The 27,278-nt window shown below is 34.8% G+C and overlaps 1 protein-coding gene across 14 annotated transcripts in view; it reads right to left on the bottom strand.

Moving 5' to 3' along the window:
* Positions 1-27,278, bottom strand: part of SGCZ (sarcoglycan zeta) — a 444,923-nt gene that overhangs the window by 109,864 nt on the left and 307,781 nt on the right. For all 14 annotated transcript variants that reach the window (XR_011096329.1, XR_011096330.1, XR_011096331.1 and 11 more), the window contains one exon: positions 17,507-17,608. Coding sequence is in view for 11 of the 14 variants with exons in the window: in XM_068681532.1 (XP_068537633.1) it covers positions 17,507-17,608 (102 nt within the window). In the remaining 3 variants the exon portion in view is untranslated. The remainder of the gene's footprint in view (positions 1-17,506; positions 17,609-27,278) is intronic.

The following is a 27,278-nucleotide window of genomic DNA, read 5'->3' as shown; positions in this document are numbered from 1 at the left end:
AAAGAAAGAAACAAACAAACCCATCAGCTTAGCAACTGAAGTCCTCTTGACTTAGTTCATCTTGACTAAGATCAGAGACTTGAATATTAACCTCCCACAGCTTTATGTACTTGATGAGACTTGTTCTTTTTCTCCCTCTTTTAAACACAAACACAAGTACAGGCACACAAAGATTCAAAAAGTTTTATGTTAATCTTTGTGGAGGATAAAGATTAATTCTCACAGAGGATGAAGAAAAAATAATATTCTACAGAGATGGGAAGTCTACGTTGACTTAGCTCCACTTAGTCAATGACACTTTCAGTTGCTCAGAAAATACTACCCTTTGAATACTGTTGTCTTACCCAGACTTTTTTTTTTTCCACCTTTGAAGGAAAACATGGCAAACAAAAGCGGTTGGAAACATCACGCCTATGAAATGTTAATAGATATGATAACATTGCATTTCTAATATATATGTATATATATATATATTTATTATTTTTTTTTTTTGTAAAAAAGTATGGTATTTAAGATACTATAAATATATTCACTGAGAGTCAAAATTCACTTGTACTGCTGTGGAATTTAAGAGAAGCAGGATGGTTGAATCTTCCTGTTTTTCTATCTTACCTTGACAGAGCTGCTGTTTACTTTCATTTGCTCTATTACTAGTGTTAGTGCTCCTGCTCCTGAAGCATCTCAAAAGATGAAGACATTTGCTAGAAACAATTTTTAACAAAGCTGTTTATCTTTCTTTCCCAATCAGGAGTAACATCATTATTAGTTTCATTTCTTAATAGGGAATCTGCATTTGTAGTCTCATTAGCAAAATTGTTTTAGTAAGACAACAAAATCATGCTAGGTTCTACTCTTTATAGCTTGTGATTAGAAAAAAAAAAAAAAAAAGAATCATGTCTCACAAGCAATTTATAGATCATCTATCTCAAGACAGGAAATAAATCATTATAGAAGGATAAGCTTAGGATGACGTTTATAAGTTTGATCTTCTAGACGGGAAACAAAATAATAACAGTAACTGATGGCATTGAACATTAATAGATAAACTCAGTATGCTTGACATAAATACTCCATACTAATATGAGACTTCTGTACATTGTACTAATACTACTGTGCCTGATGTTCTTATTTGCTCACATCATCTAACAGCACATAAAATCTTGAAGTATTTAGCCTTACAACCTTCCTAGATGGGAAAGATGTTATCCCTGTTTTACAGCAAGAAATTAATGTGCTGAAGCTGCCTCGTCTGAAATCCTGGAAAAAGCTATCAACCTTCATAAATAAAAAAAAAACAATCCTGGTTCTGCTTTTCCTAACCTTTGTATTCATCTTAATACAAAACCAAATAGTATAAAGATAATAAAAGTATAAATTCTAAGCATTCAGATAACTCATGGAAACAGTACCCCTTTCAAAAGCAGCAGGAAATACAAAGGCTGTGAGCGCACAATATTCTTCTGAGAAACCTTTTATCTTTAAAGACCTCAGTCTAAATAAGATTAATTTGTTTACTGTCAAAGAGTCTTAACAACCTTACCCTTTAATCTTTCCTTAGATTGGAAGGCCAAAACATGCAAAAGGCTAGGCAGATAATTGTTGAAATTCCCAGCTTTGTTCAATAATGATTTATTTTTATTAGCACAATTTCATTCACGATCTATGACAAAGTAACATGCTGTTTAGAATGGCAATTTTGTGTGTTAAATATCAAAACATTTAATAAATTACCAAAGATTCTTCCAAGATATTGAATGAAGAGGGGTTAAACATATAATAGGCAGTAAGGTCTTGTGTCTACAGTCTTGTGTAAGATGAACCACATAGTAAATAGTTTACTCAAGGAAAACCACTAAGTTGATTGAAAAAGACAATTGTATTCATCAGTGAAGCAAATGTTTATCTTGTAAGTACAGTGAAAATAATAAAAATTTCCCAAGATATTCTGGTCCTGAGACATTAGAACAGAACAAAATAGAATAATTCAATTGGAAAGAACCCACAAAGTTCTAGTCCAAGTCCCTCCTTCACAGCTAAGCAAAAATTAAAGCGGCATGTTAAAAAAAAAAAAAAAAAGTTAAAGGCATTATCCAAAAGTCTCTTGAACACTTGGCAGGTGTAGAGCATCAACCGCCTCTCCACGAAGCCTGTTCCAGTGTCTGACCACCCTCACAGTGAAGAAATTGTCCCTAACGTCCAGCCTGACCCTCCCTTGGCTCAGCTTTGTGCCATTCCCATGCATCCTATTATCAGCTCCCAGGGATCAGAGGCCAGCACCTCCCTCTCCACTGCCCTTCCTCAGGACATTGCAGAGAACTGTGAGGTCACCTCTCAGAATCCTTTTTGCCAGAAAGGACAACCCAAGTGTCCTCATCCTCTTACACGATGTGCCTTCTGTCAGATTTGTGGCCCTCCTCTGGATGCTTTCAAGGACTTTCCCATCCTTTGTGGAGCCCAGAACTGCATATAATATTAAAGATGAGGACACACCAATGCTAAATAGAGTGGGAAAATCACCACTTTTGAATGACTGGGTCAACACTGGATTGTAAAATAAACTCTAAAGCTTATTTCTTAAAGAGATGTTAGACACATGAAGATCCTAAAAGGGCTGAATAACAATAACAAAACAAACAAACAAACAAAAACCCACACCATGTAACAAAAATCCCAAAGGACAAAATCTTATAGAAAGCTTAACAACAACAACAAAAAAAGGTATTTCTGTGGAAATTTGTGGACAACCATACACGTATGGATAAATAGATTCTAATTCTATGCAAATTCTTTGCCCACTGAACCTTACTTAAAGTTTCATATTTTTACAGACAAGCAGGAAGAACAGATGCTCAAAGTCTAATATAATTAAGAGCTTTAAGAAAAGAAACTAATGAACTTTTAGAAGTCAAAACTGAAAAGTTTGTTGTTGTTGTTGTTGTTTTTTTAATTATTATTATTATTATTATTATTTATTCACAGGATAACCAGTAATGTTTCTGGTTTGGAAATTTCAGTCTTCAGAGATTTCTTTAACAGTTTTTTTGTTGTTGTTGTTGTTGTTGTTGTTTTTTTTTTTTTTTTTTTTTTTTTTTTTTTTTAAATCACAGATAACTCTCCAAAGTGTCTGTGAGGTTCCAGCTGAAAATATTAATTAAGTCTTCTGGTCTTCTGCTTAAGACTACAGGAATAACTTAACAAAAACAGATTTTTTTTTTTTATACCTACATGAACAGCATGCAATTAGAACAGGCCTCTATAATGAAACTTTTGGTGCTGAACACCTAATGTTCATACTACTTATATTTTCTGAGGTGGGCTAGGTCAGCATATTCCAGTTAAGTTTTGCACAAATGGAGTAGAGTTTGCATGTGCCAGACCATGCCATAATGTGTACCAAAGGACAGTAATAGAAGAACCTCAGGAGATGCATTTCAAAAGTACACCTCTAGATGAAAACTGAAATGCTATATGGGATGATATGGATTAGATAATATTCTGTTTTAAAGAGCTAGAATCACACTTGAAAAGAACTGCAAGATAAACACTAAATTTTGAGATACTATGTGTGCCCTGCTACTGGAAAGTAGTAATTCATTGCCACTTATATTTAAGAGTAAGTGTTTACCTGACCTGTTAATAATTAAAAAATAATAAAGTATTCTATTTCATTGTTAAATTATTATTAAAATACCACAACAAAAGTATAAAAATCACAGATGGCAGAACATCAAAATAAAGGTGGAAGTGTCTATTGACCATAATATGACTAAAATGAGGAATATTCATATGCTTAATATTTTTAATTATTTAATCTAGGATTAGTCTGCTTTAAGGAAAAATGATGTGAAAGAAAAAGTTTTGTTAATGGATTGAAATTTGACCCAAGTGTGCAACTGAATGTCTCTTATTTTTTCAGACAGAAATCCACATATAAGAAATTGAATATCTCAGATGATCTGTAACAAGTGTCTCATAAAGGATAACCTCCACCACTGCCATAAGAGAACTGAAGCGCTTTTGGACTCTTCCCAGACAGAAAGGTATTTTTAGGTTAGAGTTGAGGCATATTTTAGATTCCAGTTTGAAATCACACACAGGTAAGGCTTGGTTTGTGTTTATTTACTTCATTCAGTTCCTGTGTTTGTTCCATGTTAGTATTCAGTTTATTAAATGGGAGGAATTTTAGAAGCAAGGGTATGTTTGTTATGCTGGATGTATCTGTGACTTCTTTTGAAATATGCAGCATACCTTGTGATCCTCACCCAAATGTCATGCATATCATGCATCAAGGACATGTTCTCTGTCCTTAGGTGTTTCTTGTGTAGAAATTGAGATACATGGGAGATAAAGAGATGGTTGGTGCCCACCTGGTTCTTACTGCATGCACTGAGAGAGAGGGATATGGATGAAACATACAGCCTCTAAACTGAAGACTGTAGAGATCCATTAATATAGTTGTACACAGATACTGTCATCTGAATGGTAAACTATAGGTGAAAATCAGATTTATTCCTGTTATTGTTCCTGTAATTTACGCACATGACAAAGAGTTCTACATAGTAGTAGTTATTGATTTAGGCTACTGATTTCACACAAAGCATCTATACCATGCTCACAAGGTATCTCTTCCAATATTTCAACTGGCAATTACACCAAATTGCTGAAATCCGTGGTTAAAATCCCAAACAAACAAACAGCAGCAACCTTAGAAAGGTACAGAAAAAATAAGCCAGAAATACAGAAATACTAGCACTGATTGTATTTGTAGACTGAAATAGTTTTCTTAATGTTCCTCTACTACTGCAAAGAGTAGTTAAGAAATGACTTGAAACTAAGAACAAAGCACAAAGCTAAGAAAAAATGTAGTCGTCCATTTGGGAGGGTAAAACATGTATTTTAGCATACTCTACTGAAAACAGTTCAGATGTTCATATTAATTTTCTGTTTGTTTTGTGTGCGTAAAAACTTCTGAAGCATTTCAACTAATGGGAAGAAAACTTGGAGAAACAGAAATGAACAGCAAGTTCTGCTGTTAAGTACAAACACTACTTATCCCTAACATACTGTTTATTTTCTTCCATGCATATTTTCTTCATTTTTTTCCTACTATTCAATCAGCACCCATTAACGTAAGATAAAGAAGAAACACTTCATCCTTGTATCAGCTGCTTTCAGGAAATCCCTCTGCCTCACCTTTGCAATACAGGAGTTCAATTTGGACACTGACATACAATTTTACTCACCAAAAACATTATATTGCCCTTATTGATGTTAATTAATCAAGCTACTCAAAAATTAGTATCCAAGTTCAATGCGAATCAGTGTTGCAAAACACTGGCACATGCCAGTGGAGTATATCTTACCAAGAGCACCTGCATCCTAAAAGAATGTGCCGTAGTATCCCAGATTTAGATAGTCGTACTGATATTTTTGCTAAAATATTTCTAAAACGAGATTTTCTACTTGTAGAACATACAGTACATGCTCTCACAACAAACAAACAAACAAACAAAAAACCTTTCCAAGTTTTCTGTGTCAAGTGTTTTGGATCAGCCTACCAGAAGTAGGCATTCCAAAGTGCCTACATTTTATTAAAATGACAAGTATCAAGGACTTGTCTTTAGGGATTCTGTAGTTATTTATCTTAGTCAGAGACACCACAGATTTGATTTACAGGAAGATTCTGAGCTGATGGATACCAATGGAGAAACTCAGAGACAAAAATAAACTTTGCCCAAACATTTTTAAGAGATCTCTTATTTATATCTTGATTCTAGCAAGAGAAAAAAAAAATTTCTACTCATTCTATGTTCTTAGTGTAAGCTTCAGTTTTCCTTTCTGCTAAAAATTACTGTGACACTTTTCATGTAGATCGCTATTGGAGTGCCAAGATTAGTATCAACCAAAATTTCACTTTTACTAATGAAAATGACATACAATAACTTCGTGTTTTTAAAAATTAATTAGGCTCCAGACCAGCAAACATTTCACTAGCCTACACCCATGCTACTGCAATTACCATTCATACTTGCAAAGACTTCCGCAAGAGCATACTGTAGTAGCTGTTGGCAGAATTGTGCACGACAGATTGCCACCCTAAATTAACAAACCTTGTGAACTGCAGTTACTTTCTTAGCAGAACGACTGATTTGAATTCAGCTGAAGAAACAAATGAGCCTTTGGCTGAAGCCCAAGAGCCAACTTTACTGTAAATCCCCAGATGTTTCTTGTACAATCTTAATGCTGAAACCGTAATTACCAATTCCAGTACAGGATGCTTACTTGTTCAGCTGTTTCTATTATAAGACTTCTGCTTTCTGTGTGAGTTCTCTTTACCCCAATTCCACTCATAAATTCTAAAATTCTAACACCTATTTTCTAAAGTTATTTCCAGTATTCATTTATCACTTTATTTCTAAAAAAAAAAAAATCTTACCCTTAGTTTGTCTCATATGTCAATGCACTAGTTTTTGTTTAGTTGGAGATCTTTTCTATAACTTGATATATATCCTTGAAACACACCTAGGTACAACCCTATTTTATTTATTTATTTATTGGTTAGGTTTTCTAAAATTCTAAGCTTTTTCAAATAACGCATAGTCTGATCACTGCTGAGTTTTTAAAGTCTACTTTATTATAGAAATGGAACATACATTTATGGGCTAGGGTGCGTATTGCTGCTATAGCTGACTTCTAAAATGTAATACAGGTAACAACATTATGCTTGCTTTTGTAATGAAAAGATATAAAATTGTTTCGCTTTGTCCGATTAGTATCATGAAAATGATCTTCAAGCCAGTAATATTTTCAAGTAATCTTAGTGCTACTTGTTATCTCTTCTGGATGCAGGGCAGTATCGAAACACTGTGCCTCTTCTGAAGTAACCAGCGCTTCCATTTTACTTATTTAAATAATACATTCAAAACTGCTTTTGAGCAACAACCTTAAGAAAGATTTCAAAGCATAATGCTTTGAAATTGATGGTGAAAAGTGGGAGATATATATTTTACATCTAAAAAGAAAAATTATTACTCCATCTTTTTTTTTTTTTTATTGTAAAGATGAATTGAATTAACAACATACTGCTAGTACTGCTATATTTCTTGCACTGCCTACCATAAGGAAAATGGGAAAAAATAATTTTTGATTTAAAATGTTGGTTGCTGCACCTGCAAATATTTTAGTAATTCTTTTTTACTTTATTTTAAAAAATGCAGTACTTGTACTTATTTATCTTCCATAATTTATTTTAATTTGATACTCCCTCTTTATAGGTAATGCTGCAGTCACACTGCTTCCTAAAATGTATGGCAGCTTAACAGTTTTTCTGAGAAATTGATTTGGCAGCATTAAAAAAACAAACAAACACAAAAACAACAACAAAAAACCAAGTCATTAAGTCATTGAGGTAAGGATTTCAGAAGTACAGAAGGAGTCTGAAGTTTAAATCACAGTATGAGATGGATAGGAACCTCCCTTAGGGAATAGTAAAAAATAAACAAATATACTCTGGAAGAGCATTCTCAAAGAAGAAAATTTCATTGCTGGTGACAAGTTGTTTCAGAAACAGGAGGTTTATACCATGATCTATTTCTTATTACAAGAAAAGACTATATAGTAAAAACTCAAAAAGCACACTTTGTATCTTGAATAAAGGCTCCAATTCTTAAGACTGACCAGTAATTTTAAAGCATTGTGCATAAATTTATAAGATGTGCCTACTCATATGTAGGGGGGGAAGGAGGGAAAAAGTAAAAAAATGAATGAATGTTGTAGATTTTCAAAGCACTAAAAAACAGCTTGGGTTGCACTGACTAGTGAGAAAACAAAAAGCTCTCTCCAAACAGGAGATAGACAGTATTATAAACACCATCTAAACACCATCCTCATGATGTCTGCCAGTAGTAGTCAGCTATCAGAAGCTGTGGAGGACAAAGCACTTCATTCCTGTAGGAGAGGAAGTGTCCTAATCAGGGAATGTCAAAGTAGATGTGATGATTATACTGTAACTTGTACTCAGAATTTCACTACAAGTAGTCAAGGTAAGACACGTTCTTATTTTCTTCATCTTAAACTACTGAATGCTCATTAATTTTCTCTATTATCATGTAGTGAGCAGTGTACATCGTATACATTGTATTTCTCAACTGGAAATGTTCCAGGTCTGGGTCATTAATGAAGAAATTAAACACTGCTGGCCCCAGTATCAATGCCAGGAGTACAGCACAAGTGACTGGCCTCCATTTGAGCTTTGTGCCACTAAGCAACACCTTTCAAGCCCAGCAATTCAGTTTCTAGCCTCCCTTATTTGATGTGTACTTCATCCCTAGAGGATGTGATAGGAGACAGGGTCAAAAGCCTTGTTAAAGGCAATATAATCAACATTTGCTGTTCTCATCCACCACACTCATTGCTGTAGAAAGCTTGTTGTAGGTAGCTGTCAGGTTGGTCAGGTATGATTTCTCCTTCATAACTCCATGCTGACAGCTCCCAACAGTATTAGATGCATAGTTTTATTTCAGAGAGCTTTGTTGTTAACACACCAAGTCTTTGAATGTGAGTTAAGTCTCCTCCTAACTTAAAAAGCATACTGATTACAATGATATCTTTGGAAAAAATATTGTCTTTGCCTACCAAAAGACTACAAATAAGGGCACAGCATGACTTGTAAGAAATTCACTAGTCCCCACACCAGGGCTAACATATGGCATTATTTTGGGGTAAATAAATTATATACTTTGTACTTGATGGCTTACAAGGTTTTTTTGTTTGTTTGTTTTTTTCCCCCTAAAATCTATCCACCCCCTGCCTTTTTATTTTATTTTATTTTTTTATTTTTATTTTTAAATCATCTGTGCATCCATAGTTCTAGGGTTTCTGCAGAGGAGCAGAAAAAGGGCTAACTGAAGTTTATAAAATGACATGGGAAGGATAAATATTGTTTCCCTCTAGAAACATGCATAAATACCTGCATAAAGAGATAAAGATATATTTTTCTTCTTTTCCAGTCTTTACATCTGCTTTTTATATTCCTAGTATGGATCATACTGTCTATGGAAATATTAATAGTAATTGTACTTCATTTTAAATATGAATTATTTTTAAACCACCAAGAAGTCATTTCTCAGTTTCAGAAGCCCTACAGAGTTAAAACAGCTCATAGCAAAATCAGTTTGAATGACTGTTAGGATCAGACACAGGATATGATGATCACCAAACTGAAATATCATAGAGTTTCAGTGAAATTTTCCCCAGTGGAACATAGATTTATTCCACCAAGGAAGTATTTTAAAACTGAAGATGCAACTGATACCAAAAACAATAACACCACCAAGAAAAACGAACAAATAAAAACCAACGGTTTCTACTTAAGCAACTTGCTACTAAAGCAATGGTTTCTACTTAATTAACTTCCTACTTCTGCCTGAAGAATTGCTCCTGAATCAAATTCAGTTCTTCAAGGTGGTATACAATTTGGTAGATACAGTCACTCTTGACTTTACTCATGAGTTGTAATCAATGAAAATAAAGAGCTCAGGTAATATTAAGTCAGATTTTTCAGTATAACAAGCAGACATTCTCCTTCAATGAACAACAAATCACAGTAATAAAAAGAGGAGTCCAGGCTGACATGAAAGAATGATGTGTTCAAAAGACAGACTTGCACAATTGGATGACCCCTTGACAGGTTTCAGTGAAGTATAGCAAATCAAGGGCAAAATCATGAGTCATGAAGGTCTTACCAGCTGTCAGTGAAGAGTGAGTACAGCCAACTCAATTTCAGAGTGGCAGTCCCTACAGAGACCACCAACAAATGTGTGTGACTTGTCCCTTGGCAAAGCTTGTGATTAAAGAAACCCTTATATCTTGTTCATAGCCAATAAACTGACACTGGGTTTTCAGTACATTGAAACTACATCGTGTTGAGAGCCAAAATGAGTTAAGGAGCCCTTTATGCCATAATAATGACTTTATTTTCAGTGACAGGTGAGTGATCCCAAGGGCAATGCTGAAGAGTAGGTATCAAAAAAATAAAAAAGAACGGGGGAGCATTTCAGATTCTATCAGAGATATGTGACATTTAACTGCAGAAACAAGCATTGCACTTCATACTGGTGGCAGATTCTTAGGTATCTTTGTGATTTTTTGATGGTGGTCACCAACACCTCCTAATTGGGGTTTCCCTGATATCTCTATATCTTGGTAGTAGTAGGACTGCAGGACTCAAACTACTTTTACTGCATGGCAACAGAGCCTCTGATAGAGGAGAAAAGAGCAGAAAATAGAAAAGATAGCTAAAAAAAAGAAAAAAAAAACCTTGATTTTTTAGAAGAATATGCTCAGGCACAGGCTGGAGGAACCTGTTCCTCCTCTTGAAACTCCACATCAACAAATACAAGATCCTTGCAGGACTTCACAACAGATTATGAACATCTTTTCCAGCTTGACAATTTAACCAAACTGAACTTAACCCTAGCTAGTCCTCTAGACCAGAAGGCCCACATCTCATGGTGCTTGTCATCAATGTTTAACATCTTTGAAGTTAATTCTGCAGATAATTGCGGATAACTCTGGTGACAGCAAAATCAGAAATATCAGACTCCCATTCAGGAAGGACAAGATGGGTGACTTGGGTAACTATAGCCCAGACAGCTTCACCTCAGTTAAGGGAAAGACTATGGAGAAGATCCCCTGAAAATCACCACAAAGCAGACAAAGGAAAATAAGGTGTTTGGGAAAAAACAAATGTGGGCTAACTTATCTGGTGTTCTTGTGTAACAAGATGACTAGCTCAATAGACCATTGTTTTTCCTCAGCTTCAGCAAGGCTTTTGATGTGATCTCCTAAAACGTTTCTTCGTAACCATTTTGGAGAGAGAAGCTCAGACTCAAATACAAAGTCCTGTACTGGGGATAGAATAACTTATGTACCTATATAGGCTGGGGACCAAAGTAAAGCAAAGTATCTTGAAGATATAGCAAAAGTATAACAAAGGATCTAGAAAGGATCTTGAAGAGAAGGTGGGGTGGAAGTGCTGGTGGACAAATTAAATACAAACCAGTAGTGGAACACCTATGGCAATGAAGATTGAGCATTTTGAGCTACATTAGACACAACATAGCCAGCAGGTGGAGGGAAGTGATTATTCTCCTCTACATGATTTTTGTGAGAAAGTATCTGGAGCTCCCTTCAGTCTAGGCTTGTACAATCTGGAAAAAAAAAAAAAGAAAAAAAAAAAGGCTGGAGAACCTCTCCTATGAAGACAGGCTGAGGGAGACAGGGTAGTTCAGCCTGGAGAACAGAAGCCTTCTAGCACTTCTAATACCTCCCAAAATTATTAAGATATCATTTTACTTGGGATTTCTATGAACCCAACTGCAGTGAAACCAAAAAAAGAAAAGTTAAAAACATATTTCTAATTGAGCTATCAGCACAGTCACTTTCAGTAACTCAGACATATTAACTCATGACTAGTATAATTACATAGATAAAAAAAGAATGAGAGAGAAGCTAAAAAATGTGTAACTTTAAAGAATCTTAGATAATTCCCGTATGTGTTACGCTTTTGGAAATCAGTACTTTGGAAATCAGTCTACAAACTCCATTGATCGCCTATTCATAATCGCTTTGCTGATTTTCAACTTCGACACACACTGCTAAGTTTCAGCTAAGTTTTACAGATGCTGAATATCTTGCTAAATGTTCATCTAGGATATGGCATTTCAAAATAAAACCCTTACCACTTTAGTCACAGTCATCAGAAATATTTGACCTTTTCTGTATGTATAAATCTAGTTGTAGCCTGTTAAGACAATTCAGGACATATACCCAATTTAGGTGCATACAGATACTCTGGAAGAAAATTCATGGTCTCTACAGGTCAACAGCTTAGCTATTAGTGAAAGCCTAAAACCAGCTGCTGAAAGGAGAACTGTTTCTTTTGATAACCAAATATTTTGCTCTTAAACTAACCTGAAACAGATTCAGCATTTCTGTACAGCCAGAAAGAACTGCCATTAGGGTACCCTAAAGCAAAGAAAAGTTTTGCTTTCAAGTCTCCTTAAAATTTCAACATATCTGTCAAAACATTTGTTTTCCTTAGTTACGAGAAAATCAAATATTTAAAAATATAAGACATATAGGGAATTCTCAGAGTTTTGTGTGTTTGGTTAGTTTATATTCATTCCATGTTTCTTATTTAATAGATTTTTTTCTAATGACTTTTAACTAAATCATTAAATTGTGTTCTCTAGGGGTATATGTTGAAAACAAACTCAGGAAATAACTTTTAACCTTGTTAATTATATTGAAAAAAAAAAAACACCAAACAGTACTCCACTGCCCATAGTTTGATAGACAATAAATTACTTGCCTTATTTGTAAGGGAGACTGTTTAACAAAGAGAAAATTTGATTTTCTTCGACATTTAAGTACTGCATATGTGAATGAAAAAGATCAGTGAAGCCAAGAATGCATTCTGAAGAATACACCATGAACTGCTTTTATTGTTTCTATTCACAAATGCGGTAGCATGGATCCATGAGCAGGATGATAAAGAATACTGAAGAACAGAAATATTGTAGTAATTCAGGTTATTGCATTGTGTGTTATTTAACATCACACATCTAATTAATTATCTTAGAACTTAGTTTGCATTATTTCTTTGCACCAGACCAATGCAAGTGACAAATGGAATGGAAAATACAACACTGCCTTAATGTCTGCTTTCAGCCTGGTAGTTTGATCAGAAGTCTAGAAACAGTAAAATTCAACAATAAAGTACATATACTCTTGTTCCAGGGTTATAAAGAAGTCACCTCAGGATCAAACGAGCCCTTAACAACTCAGGTTCTGACATGCAGTTAAGTAATTTTTTGAAACTACAGATTTATTTTGGTGAAAACACGAAATTTTGTGTAGAATATTTCAGTCTTTTTTTTTTTTTTTCTTTTTCTTTTTTCATGACACAACACACACACTCTTGGCATCCATAGAAAGCACAGTGGTAAAATGTAGCAGAAATGGCTAACCAAAAGGACCAAGGTTAGGGAAACAGCATGCTCTGAGCAGTCTTCTGATCTGTATAAATTCTACAGCCAAAACCTGAATGAATATTCAGTTAACCACAGACCTGAAGTTTTCATAAGTTTTCATTACTACTTCTCAATCAAAAGTTGTATAATGGTGAGAGATAATATCATAAGTTAGAAATATTATAAATTAGAAGTTTTGATTATTTATATTTTTTAAAAGAATTAATGCATATCTGTTTTCCAGTTAACTCCAACTATTTTAGCATTTATCTTTAATATTCAGGATTTCAATGTGCATTGCATTTACTTGGCAGGGGTTTGGAAGCAGGGAGCTGCAGGGGTGGCCTCTGTGAGCAGAGCCCAGCAGCTGCCCTATGTTGGATCAGAACCAGCTCCAGGCAGCTCCAAAAGGACCCACTGCTGGCCAGAGCCGAGCCAGTGACTGATGCTGGTTGGGCCTCCAGAAGAGCAAATTTCAGAAAGGGAAAAAAAAAAAAGAAAAAAAAAAAAGAAAAAAAGCTGCACAACAGCAGCTGGAAGACAGGAGTAAGAACCAGCCCTGCAGACCCCGAGGTGGAGCAGAGGCAGAGTGATTGTGAAGGAGCGGCAGCGATGAAGTGTCAGGGACTGACCGCAGCCCCCATTCCCCTATGCCACTTGCGAGGAAGAGGTAGAAGAAGGCATATGGGGAAATATGTTTTAATTTGCTTTTAGTTTCTCAGCATTCTAGTCTGCTAGTGAGAAGCAGTAAATTGTATTATTCTCCCTATTCTGAGTCTGTTTTGCCCATGATGATAACAGTTGAGTGATCTCCCTGTACATATTTCAACCCTTGAGACCTTTTCATCATATTTTCTCCCCCTTTCTTTCCCTTTTAGGAGTGGGAGTGAGAAACTGGTTGTGGTGGAGTTCCACTGCCAGGGTTAAACCAGAACACAATGAAAAATTCACAAGACAAAAGGCGATTCTTCAACCTACATACAAAGTTCAATACAGCTCTTTTGTTAAATAGGACTTTCAGGTTTGCATTCAACCTTGCATAAACAATCCTATTTCAGGATCCAGGCATACCGCAGACAAAAGCACTCATTTCAACCTGTGTAGGCACACGTGAGCTTTACGGTATTATACCTAGCCACTCTTAATATTGAAACTGTGGCAACAAAGAGCTCAGTTCAGTCTAGCTACCCAACAGACTGCTCCAGGTCTCTTATCAGAAGTAGTTCACTATCAGAATCAGAAGTGAACCCTGTGCTATCAGTAAACATGTTTTATCAGCTCCAAATATAGCTACCTAAATTTTATCAGCTCCCATATAAGCACAAAAACTCCGCTCATACCTCTTAGTCACAACATAGTGCATCTTCTGCTGCATCCTGCTGATAACATCACCGGTCTTCCCACCTAGCTCTGCGTTGTACCATGTGGTGGGAAAGTGGTAAAGCCCTGACCTGCAGGGCTGACAGCCCTACACAAACCTCCCGGGAGGGGCTCATTCAACAAACCATGCAGAGGAAATACACCTGTTCCACAAAAACCTTACTAAACACACTACAGCTTGTTTCAGGATTTAATTGAGTGATGTCATTTCATTGTCTCCATTCTTTTAAAGGGGAATAAGTAAATTTACTTAAAGAGCAAATTCTCCTTTCAGAAAATAAATAAAATATGCATGTAAAAGACAGCAAACATAGAGTTTTAAATGTGTTTTGGATTGCATGGTACATTTTAATTCCTGTATGCATCAAACTTAAATCATAAGTACTTCTATGGAAAGAGGGGGAAGAGAGGAAGCACTCCCCACCCTCATTATCACACCTAAAAGCAAGTACTAACAGCTGGTGTGCTCTTCAGAGCCCACTGTCTGTATTGACCAGGTCTCTACTGACTATAATGAGAGCACAGAAATGTGGCTCACACTTAGATTTCTACAGCACCAAGTTCAATTCTGTAAGTGACAAAAGAGCTAATGTCACATGCAGATGCCATATACCTGGGGACACTCCATGCAGAGTTGCTGCAAACCCCTGCCTTAAAGCTTAACAGAGCTCCAGGGTTGTTTTCATCACTCCCTCATGCCATTCACATTAACATATACCACAAGCTAAACCTTAGCACAATAATTACTGAACAAGCTCGCAAAGGGCTGGTATGTGCATCTGTTTGATGAGTGCCGCGAGATGAGAACTAAGTCCACATACATACAACCCTTTTAGCTAGATAATGAGTGCTTTAATGGTGCTGGATAGGTATCAGTAGATCTGCAAAACCAATAATGTTTTAGGTAAAATATTTTGTCTAGCTAATGATCTAATCTGTTGGTTTGAGGGCACTTAAAATCTGTTTTCATGAGCCTCACAGGACTAAAGTGACCTTGTGTTAGGCTACTGTTACACTCTGGGTTCTGCTCCTTGATAGTACTTAAATTTGCATGCATTTTTTCTTAGATTTTTTTTTTTTTTTTGGAGTTCTGAGTGAAGTTGGGACCCTACTTGAATCTGTGTGAAACAGAAATTTTCACCTTTATTTCTTAAGAAACAATGTTCTACAATATGAAGCCTTGTTCAAGCAAACATCCCAAATCATAACTCTCACGTACTGGACATGGAACATTAATAGACACCGTCCACTTGTAGAAAGGAGCTAGGAAAAAAGCACAAACCATGAATAATGTTCTGCAATCTCTAGGAAAAAGGTATGTTTCCTTGAAGAGTGCAGGTACAGGTTATACGGCCTGGGAATTTTACAAAGATTTCACAAGTCTACAGATTGGAATATTTGTTCTAAACAAGCTCATGCTGTAGGCCTTCTTTTAAAAGGATTTGTTGTACTCAGTATGAAGGTCTAACAGCAACCTTAAAGTATTTTATCTATTTAGAAATAGATAAAACACAAAATATTCTAGTTAATTTAATCAATTCTTTAGCTTCAAAGCTATAAAGGAAATATTAGAAGTTTATAGAAATTACTTTAGACGTACTAGTGCCTTTTCATGGCAAAGTGGTCTAGGAAAAAATAATAAAGCTAAAGTTCCCCATTGTAGATGCCTTTCCTTTTTCAGAAGGCATAATCTGGTCTTATTGATTGACTTGACAGAAGTGTTTGCTACTTAAAAAGTCATTTATGCACTTATGCATTGACTGTTTTGTTAGTTGTTGGGTTTTGGTAATAGTAGATGTGTTTTTGCAGCATTCTAGTCAATATCAAAGGTATGGTATTTGCATTTATTTAAAAATAAATGTATTATTGACTTTTTTTTTTTTTTTATATATAGATTTACCTTAGCTAGTAATGCATATTTTTAGCTACTACTGTAAAATAAACATTATACACAAGATTTTCTATCAAATTGGATGTATGGTGAGTTGAAAAGTCAAAGAATGTATGTTGAAGAAGTGATCAAAATTCAACACCATTGGGGAATACATTGTTAATTAAATATTAAAGATTTTTTCATTATCTAGAACAATATTGCTGCTCTGTTAAATATTGAAAGGTAGTAGTTTTACAGGAAAAAAAAAAAAGGACCAAGAGACTTGTCATTCATCTCACACATCTATTAACATAAGAATGAACTAATTAAGAGAGATGGGAAACTGTCATGATCTCATTTATGAATGTACTTGAGACATTTCTTATACACACAGAAGATAGATATCAATAGATTCTAAAGGAAGAATTTTCCATAAAGGCACTTAAGGTAAATATGTTTTCATTCTTGTCAACTTTTGCTCTATGCATCTTAAAGTTCTTTGCACCTGGTTGACTGAAAACCATTGTAACATTCCTCTCTGATCATAGATTAATATTTGTATGGTAAAAAGAAGAGATTTTGATTATTTCAAAACTACTTTTATTGCATTGGAGATATTATATATACAGCACAAATGAGTCCAAACTACTCAGTCAAAATGAACTACACTGAATTTCTGAATGCATATTTTGATTCTCTTTTTTCCTCTGTAGTACCCTGGTGCTAACTGATATAACAATTGCATTTAAACAGTATTAAAAATGGTTTGCTTTGAAAAATGATATGATAGAGATGTTATACAGCTTAACAAGATTGCTTGTACTTAATTAGGGAGGGAGGGAAAATCACCCTAGCTAATCCTTCATTATTTCATTATATTTTGCGCAAACAAGCAATCTTGTATTTCTCGACTTCACATCAGATGAGGAGGCAAATGTTCCATTCACAATGCCATGGTCATTTAATATATAACATATACAGGCTTTAAGTCTCATTTCTTAAGGATAAGGCATTTCCTTTTATTCAGACAGGCAAGGTTTCAGGGGAAAAAATGGTTTTGACATGAAGGAAGTTTTCACTGTTAAGGTATTCTCAAAGCAGACATCTACTGATCACTAATTTAGGAGGTGTAAGAATGAAACTTTGTTGTTTGCGGCTGAAGAGACTCATTTATATTAGTTATAAATTAAGGGGAGAAAAAAGAAAAACAAACACCTACCTTTCGGGAATTGATTTCTTTCACGTATAGTGGAAGTAGAAATTCAGATATTCCTTCAAGTCGTATTCCTTTTTTAGTGACTCTCAAATTTCCCATTCCATCCTACAATCAATAATATATATACATTTCACTTTATGAAATAACCTTATCCAGAACAAGGTAAAAGGAATACAGTATCTGGCCTACTATAAAGTAATGAGTGCTAGAATAGAAATGGTGAAGTGAAAGGGAACTCCCACAAAATACAGAATAGTAAACGTGTACAGCCATATGATAACAGGAAGGACTGCCAGATTTACAAAAATGGAAAAAACAATAATAATAGGTCTAAGTTTTATTTTATCATCAACCAATGACCCAAAAGCACATTTTTCATGAAAATAAATTCTTTTTCATGGTTAGTAGCCAAAGCATAGCAAGGCTTGTGATGCTGGCAAACTGAAGTATGACTGAAGACACCTAGAGAGTCCAGACAACCAGTTTTGAGTAAAATGGAGACAGATACAATAATACACAAAAGTCTAGTCCAATATAAAGTTACCCTGTTATTATTATGTTTTTGAACCTCTGAAGATTTGCCGTACAAAAATACTCTGAACTCTCTCTCTATGATGTATTTCTTTTGCTTTTCTGAAACACTACCATCCTGTGTCTAAGAATGGAATTTCAATGGGCCTATGAAAAAGTTCACATGAAGTCAGTTTCTGCTAAAGTTTTCACTGAACCCAGCCCTCCTGTTCATTTTGACAGGAGCAAGAGAAAGTACAGACAAAACTTCTCCAAGAACTGTGGTATTTAACTGTGCACCCTAGTGGTGAACTGCACACATTATTCCTTGGATGGACCTTCTACAAGGGTACAAAAGTGATTTTTATTGTGGAGGTGAAGCTAGATTTTGAATTACATCTTCTAAGCCAAGTGACTGATTATTTTAAAGACTGAATGTAATATTTTCTAAAGCAATTGATTATGTGTAGTGTAATATTAGAAAAACATGATGTCGTTGCTATATTTGAAAAAACATACAGAGGAAAATATCCTGTAGGAAGAAAGAAAAAGGTTTCCTTTTATTAGTAGCTGCTCATGTTTACTATAAGTGCATTGGTGGTGAAAAGAACTTCAAAATGCTGCTTGTTTTGATCTAGATGGAAATTTTAAAAGGGCCACTGCAAAAGGCTGGATGAAACAAGGCAAATAAATGATCCAATGCTTACTAAGATATATACATATAAGAACAGCATATTCTTACTGGACAAACAATGAAACTTGCTTGATACTTAGGGACAGGATCACTTTACACACTGAGAGATTCAAAACATTATCCCTAGAGGTCTATTACTATATTCCTGACAGAAGATGTGCAGCCAGTGGAATTCAACTTGATCTACTTAAGTGCAAAATTAGCAAAGGTAACCTAGTTGCTGATTAAATGCTTAGAAGCAATTACTAGCTCTATTGCAGCAGAACAGTGAGAACTTGCATTTCTCACTGCTGGCTGAATTGCGAAACTAGTAACCTCCACCTGCTGGGCAGTCCTGCGCAGACGGATGGCAGTGTCACCAGCCGCTATAGCTGAAGCTGGAAGAGGGCACTGAATTAAACACATTTATACTTTTCAAAGATACTGTAGCCACTGTAGCTATTCTCTGTCTAAAGCAAATAATGATGCCAACATGGCTGGTATTTGATTGATACCACAGTATCTGAAGTAGAACTCTGATAATATTAGTACTTTAAGAGAAGAAATAATTTGTATTTTACACAATGCAATTTAGTTGATATAATTTCCCAAACACAATGAAGACAGTGTGAGGCTGCTTTGCAAGCTATGACAGATCTGTAAAGAACATACTTTCGGAAATCATGCATTCACATGTCAGTTATGAAAGCATGAGCCTAGCTATCTGACTACACAGCCAGAAACTACCAGAGTAAAAAAAAAAAAATAAATACATACATAAAAATATAAATAATAACTATAAATAATATAAAAATAATATAAAAATAATATAAGAATAAATAAAAAATAAACACAACTTTCCAAAGTAAACAAAATATGGAATAACAAAAGCTACTGCTAAGGCTACAGAATGTACTTGTTAAACTGTTGTGGCACCAAGAGAAATTTAGCAGACGTTTAGCAGAAAAATTTAAATTTAGCAGAAATTTAGCTCCAAGAGTCCAAATAATCTTTAGCAAAGCTTATAATTGATTATATTAAGCCAAGAACTGCTTTACTTTTATTGGCAAAAATGCTATTTGCATCAAACTGACAACTGAATTATCAATTAATACTCTTTAAAGAAGTGATAGTTTAAAAAAAAAAGATGCTTTTTTGACTTAAAAAAATAAAATAAAAGATCTCTATAAAAATGGTTTTATATAGAAAGCTTACAAATACCTGAGTTTTTTATAACAGAGTGGGATATGAAACAGTGGTGGCTATTTTTGAGAAGAAAGTAAGGTAAAGATATCATACATTGCTTTTCCATGCACAATCCGCACTAATGCCCATTAATTCTAAATTTCAACAATCCCAGTTTTTTTTAATATGTGCTATAGGAATAGCATACAAAATAGTAATAGGATAAAGTAACCTGAGAAAAGACAACAATCATGTTGCATATTTGGCAGAGAATATATATTTAAAATGAAATAGATACCGATTTATTGATGCAGATATAAACACATTTTATAACTGAAAAGGCAAATCCAATATGTTGCTACATCTGGTTATGCAGAATGTCTGTAACTGCCAGGCACAAAATGCTACTACTAAAGATCAGAGGATTCAATATTCCTGGCCTGGAGAGAACAAGAAGGAGAGTGTGATACTGCAGTTCAGGAATTAAAACTCTCATTGAGTCAAGAACAGAGTTCTGATGGACTCTCCAGTAATTTATCATGCATCTCAAATGAAACAGATAGTCAGTAGGCACCAAAGGACTCTTATAACATAGAGATCTTTTAAATCCAGATTCTGTCTCCAAAAGCTCACAGTCTGAAGAGGGAAGCACTGCACAAAACATGCAGTAAGGGTAAAACAACATTTAAACAAAGTAAAAGTATTTGTTTAAATACTTAAACCCAAAGTACTTAAACCCAAAGTCCTAACAAATTAATACACGTTCAATGATTGCAGGCATTTTAGCAGAGGCTAAACTTGAGAAGGAATCTGGATGTTATGGTTGCAGTGCTATGAAATAGCACGGATGAAACATTAAGTGTATTAATGTGCTATGCAAATGGGGGAAGAAAAAAAAAAGATGGTGAGAGATTATAAGAAAGGTGGCTGAAACAATGAAACCAGTGAGATATTGAAACAGGGAAAAAGAAAACTAGATTTGCTGTGATGGTGCAAAAAGCAGATAATGTGGAGGGGCAGATAGCATGATGGGGATAACTGGGAAGATAAAGACACTAGCAGACACTTTGTGGATAAAATGGAAGAGATACATGAAAGGTTAGGAGGAAGATAACAAAATTATTGGTATTGTGTTCACACACACAAAAGGCTGTATTCCATAAACAGAGCTGGAGCACAATTCCAGCTGGAGGAAAAGGGTGTTTGGGCATGGATGTATAAAGAAAAAAATGTAGTCAGCTACATTCCAGAAAAAAAACAAACAAACAAACAGAAAAAGGGTAGAGGCATCAGCAGTGAAAACAGAGGGGGGTTTTCCTGGTTTGCAAGGAAAGGTAACTGTGAATGTCAGTAACAGTAAACTGATAGCAAGATATCCAGGAAAAAGCACTGGAATGGCAAAAATCTGGATTGATGGAAATATCTGCCTTCATCCATCTGCTGAAAATAATAACCAAGACTGTATAAATGACAGCCAGCAGTAGATATCATCAGGGAAGAGTTGAGGAAGAAATTATTATAGTACAGTGCAACAATGTTTGAGGGATACATGTTGACTGAAGAAAAAAACCTATACAATCTGTGGGAAGGCAGTATTGACAATGAGATTTTAACTGGAAAAGCTGTTAAAAAGGAATAAAAGTCAGACTACTAAGCAACCTAAGTGGAAATAGAATATTCTGAATAGATGGTGCCCTTATGATTTTAAAACATGTAAAGTACAGCCTGGATTCTTCAGTTATGAAAGTAAACTTGAAATGAAAATAAAAGTCTATGCGTGCTTATATGAACAGAAAACATACCTCTCTAGGTCAGCTAATAGGATCAAATGCATCTCACTTGCTCAAAAGTTGATTTTGTTTTCTGGCCTGGATAGCTATGTCACTTTTCTTTTGTACATTGATGTGTCCTTCAATATCATATGAAAAAGACAGAATTTCACATGGTCTATCCTCACATCGTATTTCAGATTAAGGTACAATCTTTTTTTTTTTTTTTTTTTTTTTAACAATACATTATGAACTGTTTGTTCTTAAACAATACAGAGAAATACAGGATCTAACAATGCCATTTTTCTCTCCCCCCATGCATCCAACATTTCAACTACTTAAGATTTTCAGCCCTGTTGAAAATCAAGTAGAATTTAATAGTTTTGATAGAAACTATGTGGTGAGAAGGATGTGAAGTTTAGACCAATCAGTATAAAAGACAAACAAACAAAAAGCAAAGCAGAAAGCCAACATCACTAAAGCTTTTGGACATGAAACTTTCTTTTCTTTACTTGGAAGCATACTCTGTTTTATTATTTTCTTTAATGTTTTGTTACGTCAATGTGCCAGAATGAGTCTACCAAGATTTTTATGCCATCTAAACTATTTTCCAAAATAGGTAAAGCATTAAAAAGCCACAAATCACCCAAAATCTTTTAATCATCTAAGGGTGACATGGAACATCATCTCATTTTGCAGCCCTTTCGGCTTTGAAACTCCTAACCCTTTTATCTTCACTTGCAGCTGAAGTGAAGTAATATAGCTGAAGTGAAAAGTAACACGAAAGGTCTGGTGTTTTGTTGTGTTCCCACACACTGCTGCAAACCCATGAAGACAGCAGTGAAATGGAACAATTTTCTCAATGACTCTGGTAGCCAGCACAGCTCCGTCACTAAAATGAAAATTCTATGATTGAGTTAATCTGTAGTCAGACTAACATAAAGCCATTTCCATCCCAATTCAAACTCATAGCATCAATCTTTAACAAGTCAGAAAATGCTGTGCACTCCTTAAAATTCCATACATCATGTAGATAAAATAGAAGCATAAAATAGGGTCAGGGAATGGCATTTTTGTTTGTTTGTTTTCCCACCGTAATCACTGGCAAAATTAGCAAGTAAGAGCTAGAAAGTTTCCAGGTGTATGGAGATTTGGTTACAGAACACCAGAAACTAGGTAAAGGTAGGTAAATAGGAACATAAAACAGATGCAGAAGGTCTGTCTTTCATCCAGAGATAAACACTGAGATGTGGTAAATCCAGAAGCATTATTTCCTCTACTTGTCATCTTTTCTCTCTTCCTTTCTACATATGAAGTTTTCAAGTAATAAATATACTATAAATCATTTTAAACTAACTTCCAATCTGGAAAACATATTTAAACTGCACTGATCCCAGTGAGATGAGTAGTTCATTACTTGGCTAAAATACATAGTTTAAGCACTATAGAAAAAAATAAAAACAAAAATAATGAAGCAATTGAATTATGTCAGCAAATGTAGAAATAATAGAAGATGGACCCAAGAGCAAGGTGGAAGAAACCCTAACCATCAACACCATACTGCTTCTGCTGAAGAATGATAATGACTCATTATTATACACAGGGAAGGGTGAACCAAACACCAGCATAAAGACTGGATAGCAGAAGTGGGTGTCAGTTTTAATTGTATCATTACTGTGAACAAGCTTTAATAATTGCATGTTTTGGGTATTACTCTAGCTGGACTAATACTATTTTGACAAGACTGCTAATGGTTTAATTAGACTAATAATAAATTATTGGATGTGTGTGTATGCATGTGTTTATTTAGTCTACATAAATTGCACAGTTATTCAGCCTCCTTCCGTGCCTTTGAGGCTTGGTTGTAATTTCAACACCATGTCCTGAAGAAGCTAATTTAGTCGTACTGAAAATGTAATCACATATTATCTTCCCCCCCCCCCCTTTTTTTTTCCTCTCAACTAAGTGGTTGCTTGACTTCAGAAAGAGCAATGAAAAGTTACAGATTGCCTAGCATGCTGACACTGAAGGACAATAAACAAATGTGCTATTTGTACAATAATAGAGGTCATCTTTGTTGACAAATATTTACTTTTATGAAACAATTCTAAATTTGTACACTCCTAAAGTTTGTTTGTATGCATGAGGCTTACAATTAAATTTTTAGACCAGAGGCTCTTCCATTTCTCTAGGAATCGCTGCAAAGGATTTTTAGCACTATTACATTCCAGACCTTACACTGAGCTAATGTTAGACTGATGGTAAACTAATGATAACTTGAGAATTAAAAATACTATTTATGGTTTGGGTGGAAATGTGTTACAGTTCAGTCACATACACAAAATAGGTTGCATATTGATAGGATCTCATGGTTTTCTTATTTTTGCACTTGCCATTCACTGTCTGACAAACTTTCAACATTTGAGCCATTAAACTCCACGTGCTCTTGCTCATTTAAACCTAAAAATACTTCAGAACTGTTTCAAAAGAGGCTGGCTAATCAGAAGAAAAGAAGACATTCAAGACAACTGAACTAGAGAATGAGCCAGTTCCTCTACATCCATGTATTTTGATTTACATGTATAACTAAAGAATAATGTTTCTTGCAAAGATTGTATTTTTATTTTTATTTTTTAATTAAGTATTTCAATCTTGTTTTCTGTGAAACAAAGCTATGACAAAATATTCACCCATCCCTAGTACAAGTTTAGTTCATTTCACTTCCACTTACATAGCTTCCTAACAATTCTGGACTGTGCATCACAGTACTGGAAGAATTGGGGCAGCAAAGAAAGAAAGGACATTCAGTAATCTTTTCAGCAGCATTTATTCCCATTCAGAACTTTATAAATCATGTACTGAATTAAGTAGTGGACTTATTTGAAAGGTTTTGCAAAAGGCTATTATTGTCTTGGCTTTTCTTTTTTTTTTTTTTTCTTTTCCTTAAAGACAGATTGTATACCTTCTTTAGGTATTTTAGGTATATATATAGATATATATATATATTTATACACATATTTATATTTTTATATATATTTGTAGGTATATTGTACTTTCTAAGCTATCTTTACATTTCAAAATATTTTCTTAACCCAAAACCTGAGCCTCCAATGCTGTAATGCAACCACTTTACTTCTATTTAACCCTCCAGATTATTGCTTAGGCTAAATAATCAAGGTCCATTGCAGCTCCTTGTATGTCCTTTTCAGCCATAATGCCTCCTGTTGGTCTGTCTGCCTTTAGTTCATCCATGTCTTAGAATGAAACAACCAGAATAAAACAACCAGATCAAACACAACATATGAACATAGGAACTTACTGTAGCTAAGCAGAGAAGCATTACCTCACATATTTATTCCAGCATACCTGCTTTTTTTGCATTATTGTTCTATTATTGATTTATGATGTGCTTGGAATCAGATACCTTCTATCAGAACAAATGAATTGGAAGATTGTATTCCACAAACCTGCTGGAAAACAACTCCTTTTTGTACTCAGAGTATTTACCCTGTATCTCATAAGGCCAACTTTTTTTTTCTCCTTAGCTTGACTCAACTAGAAACAATAAATGTAGAGACCACATTAATCTAATGATTACCTTCTTCTCAGCTGGCAATCCAGCTTGCATAAATAATGACAATTTTATTGGAAAATAAAGAAGTAATTTCACAAGTCCATACCATTAATACCATGACATTTTGTCTTAACAGAACTTCCAGTTTTACCAGAAAATCCATGTGGCTTCAGCATAAGAGACTGAGTACTATTTTAAGTTAAACCTTTCAAGTTAGCATTCTTGTCCATAGATCTTAGTCCTAGATTTAAAATATTCTCTGATTCAGATCGTAGAACCCAAAGAAATCCATCTGTTGAGAATAGCTAGGCAAGCCATCTAAGAAATTTTAAGATACAGTTTAACAATGTTAAAAGGATGCATTCATCTCAGCATTACTTAAAGTATCAGCTAGGTGAAATGATCAAAAAGGTCCTTTCTTACCCTATGTTATCTTAGATAATTTTATTGTACCGTTACTCTGTATTCTTTTTCTTCAGAAACTACTTATGCATAAGCCTAAATTACAATAAACTAATGAGCAAATACAGCTAAGGTATCAAAGTGGCTATAGTCCAGCACATCCTTCAGTAATTCTCTGGACTGGCACTTATGTTCACCAAGTATGCTTTTCTTGTTGGAAAAAAAAAGTAAGTAAAAAAAAATCAGTAAGTAGTAGCTATTATACTGTTATTCACTCACAATATAGAAAAAAAAACACAATCAGAGCTAATCAATTTTCAAGTCAGGATAAACAATCTTTTACTATCGTTGCAGAATTTATTTTCAAGTAAGAAAAAAAAATGTTGCATAAGTTTGACAGTTTCAGAATTTTACTTTTCAAGAAATATAGCTATCTAACATTGCAGTCTTCATAGTGTCTAAGTTTATAAACAATACTTTGTATTCCAATACAAATACTGCATATTTTCCAAAACAGCCACCACACATCTTTCAACACGCAACACCTTGCTCTGCTGATACGCTCAATAAAATAAATGAGACTAAGAGCAAAGTCACTTGCTGCAGAGATCCATCTCTTGCTATCAGGGCAAAGGAAATGAAAGTGCAATAAATACCACAAAGTTGCTTGAAAATAACTTTCCTTTTATCTAACCACCTGTTCATGAAAACACTCATAATTGATAGCTTCAAGTTCTTCTCTTTAATACAAAAGGATTAAAAATCATAACTATCTTACTTTTTTTTTTTTGAAGTGTATTATAACCACAACTATCAACAGATCTACCAAATCCTTGCAAATAGCTTAGCTTCTCTCTCTCTCTTTTTTTTTTTTTTTTTTTTTTTTTTTTTTACCATGCTGAGCTATCAACAGTTCTGCCAAGTGGGGGAAGTCTTGTAAAGAAAATAATTTCAAGATGACTCATTAAATAAATACATAAATTACTGCCTCATTTTGATGGATTATAGTGCATTCTCTTGCATCACAAACTTCCCATGGTATAGCTCCTGATCACTGAAGGACCATGAAAGCTACGTGTCTGTGAATTAACAGTTCAGCATCCCACTGACTTTTGTAACAGGGTAATTTAAGAGAATGACTGGAGAAGGCATAAGAAGCATAGTTCAGTACCACAATTCAGCCCTTTAAAAGCACAACATCAGAGTTATCTCTGTCATTATATTTTTCTCAGTGGTTAACTATGAAGACGCTGGGTGGATACAGAGTGACTACCTGAAGCTGTGTCCATACAGGAACCTGGAATCCAGACTGAACCCACAGTCTATGCTCTGAAGGAACATAGACCTCTGCACTCCTAAAAACAGATACCAGGAATGAAACAAGCCCTGCAAATATACTTTAGTAAACTGGTAGGAGATCTATAGGCAAAATGATGAAGTCAAGAATTCCAAATCATTAAAAGGACATCAGTAATGTGCCAGGCATAAAGACCTCCAGTGAAAAAGAACGTGGCCAGTTGCTAGGGAATGCAGAAGTACCAGTAATGGAGAACAAACAGGACACCCTCCAGAGAAGCACCTGATTAGGGAAGCAGCCAATAGCCCTGTCACTAAAAGCAAATGAGGAACTTACTCCAGCACTGGAGAAAAAGCAGCCACACC

Source organism: Anas acuta, chromosome 4 (genome assembly GCF_963932015.1).
Source record: "Anas acuta chromosome 4, bAnaAcu1.1, whole genome shotgun sequence".
NCBI classification, from domain to species: domain Eukaryota; kingdom Metazoa; phylum Chordata; class Aves; order Anseriformes; family Anatidae; genus Anas; species Anas acuta.
The sequence above is the reverse complement of the archived record's forward strand: the minus strand, read 5'-3'. Positions and strand labels throughout refer to the sequence as shown.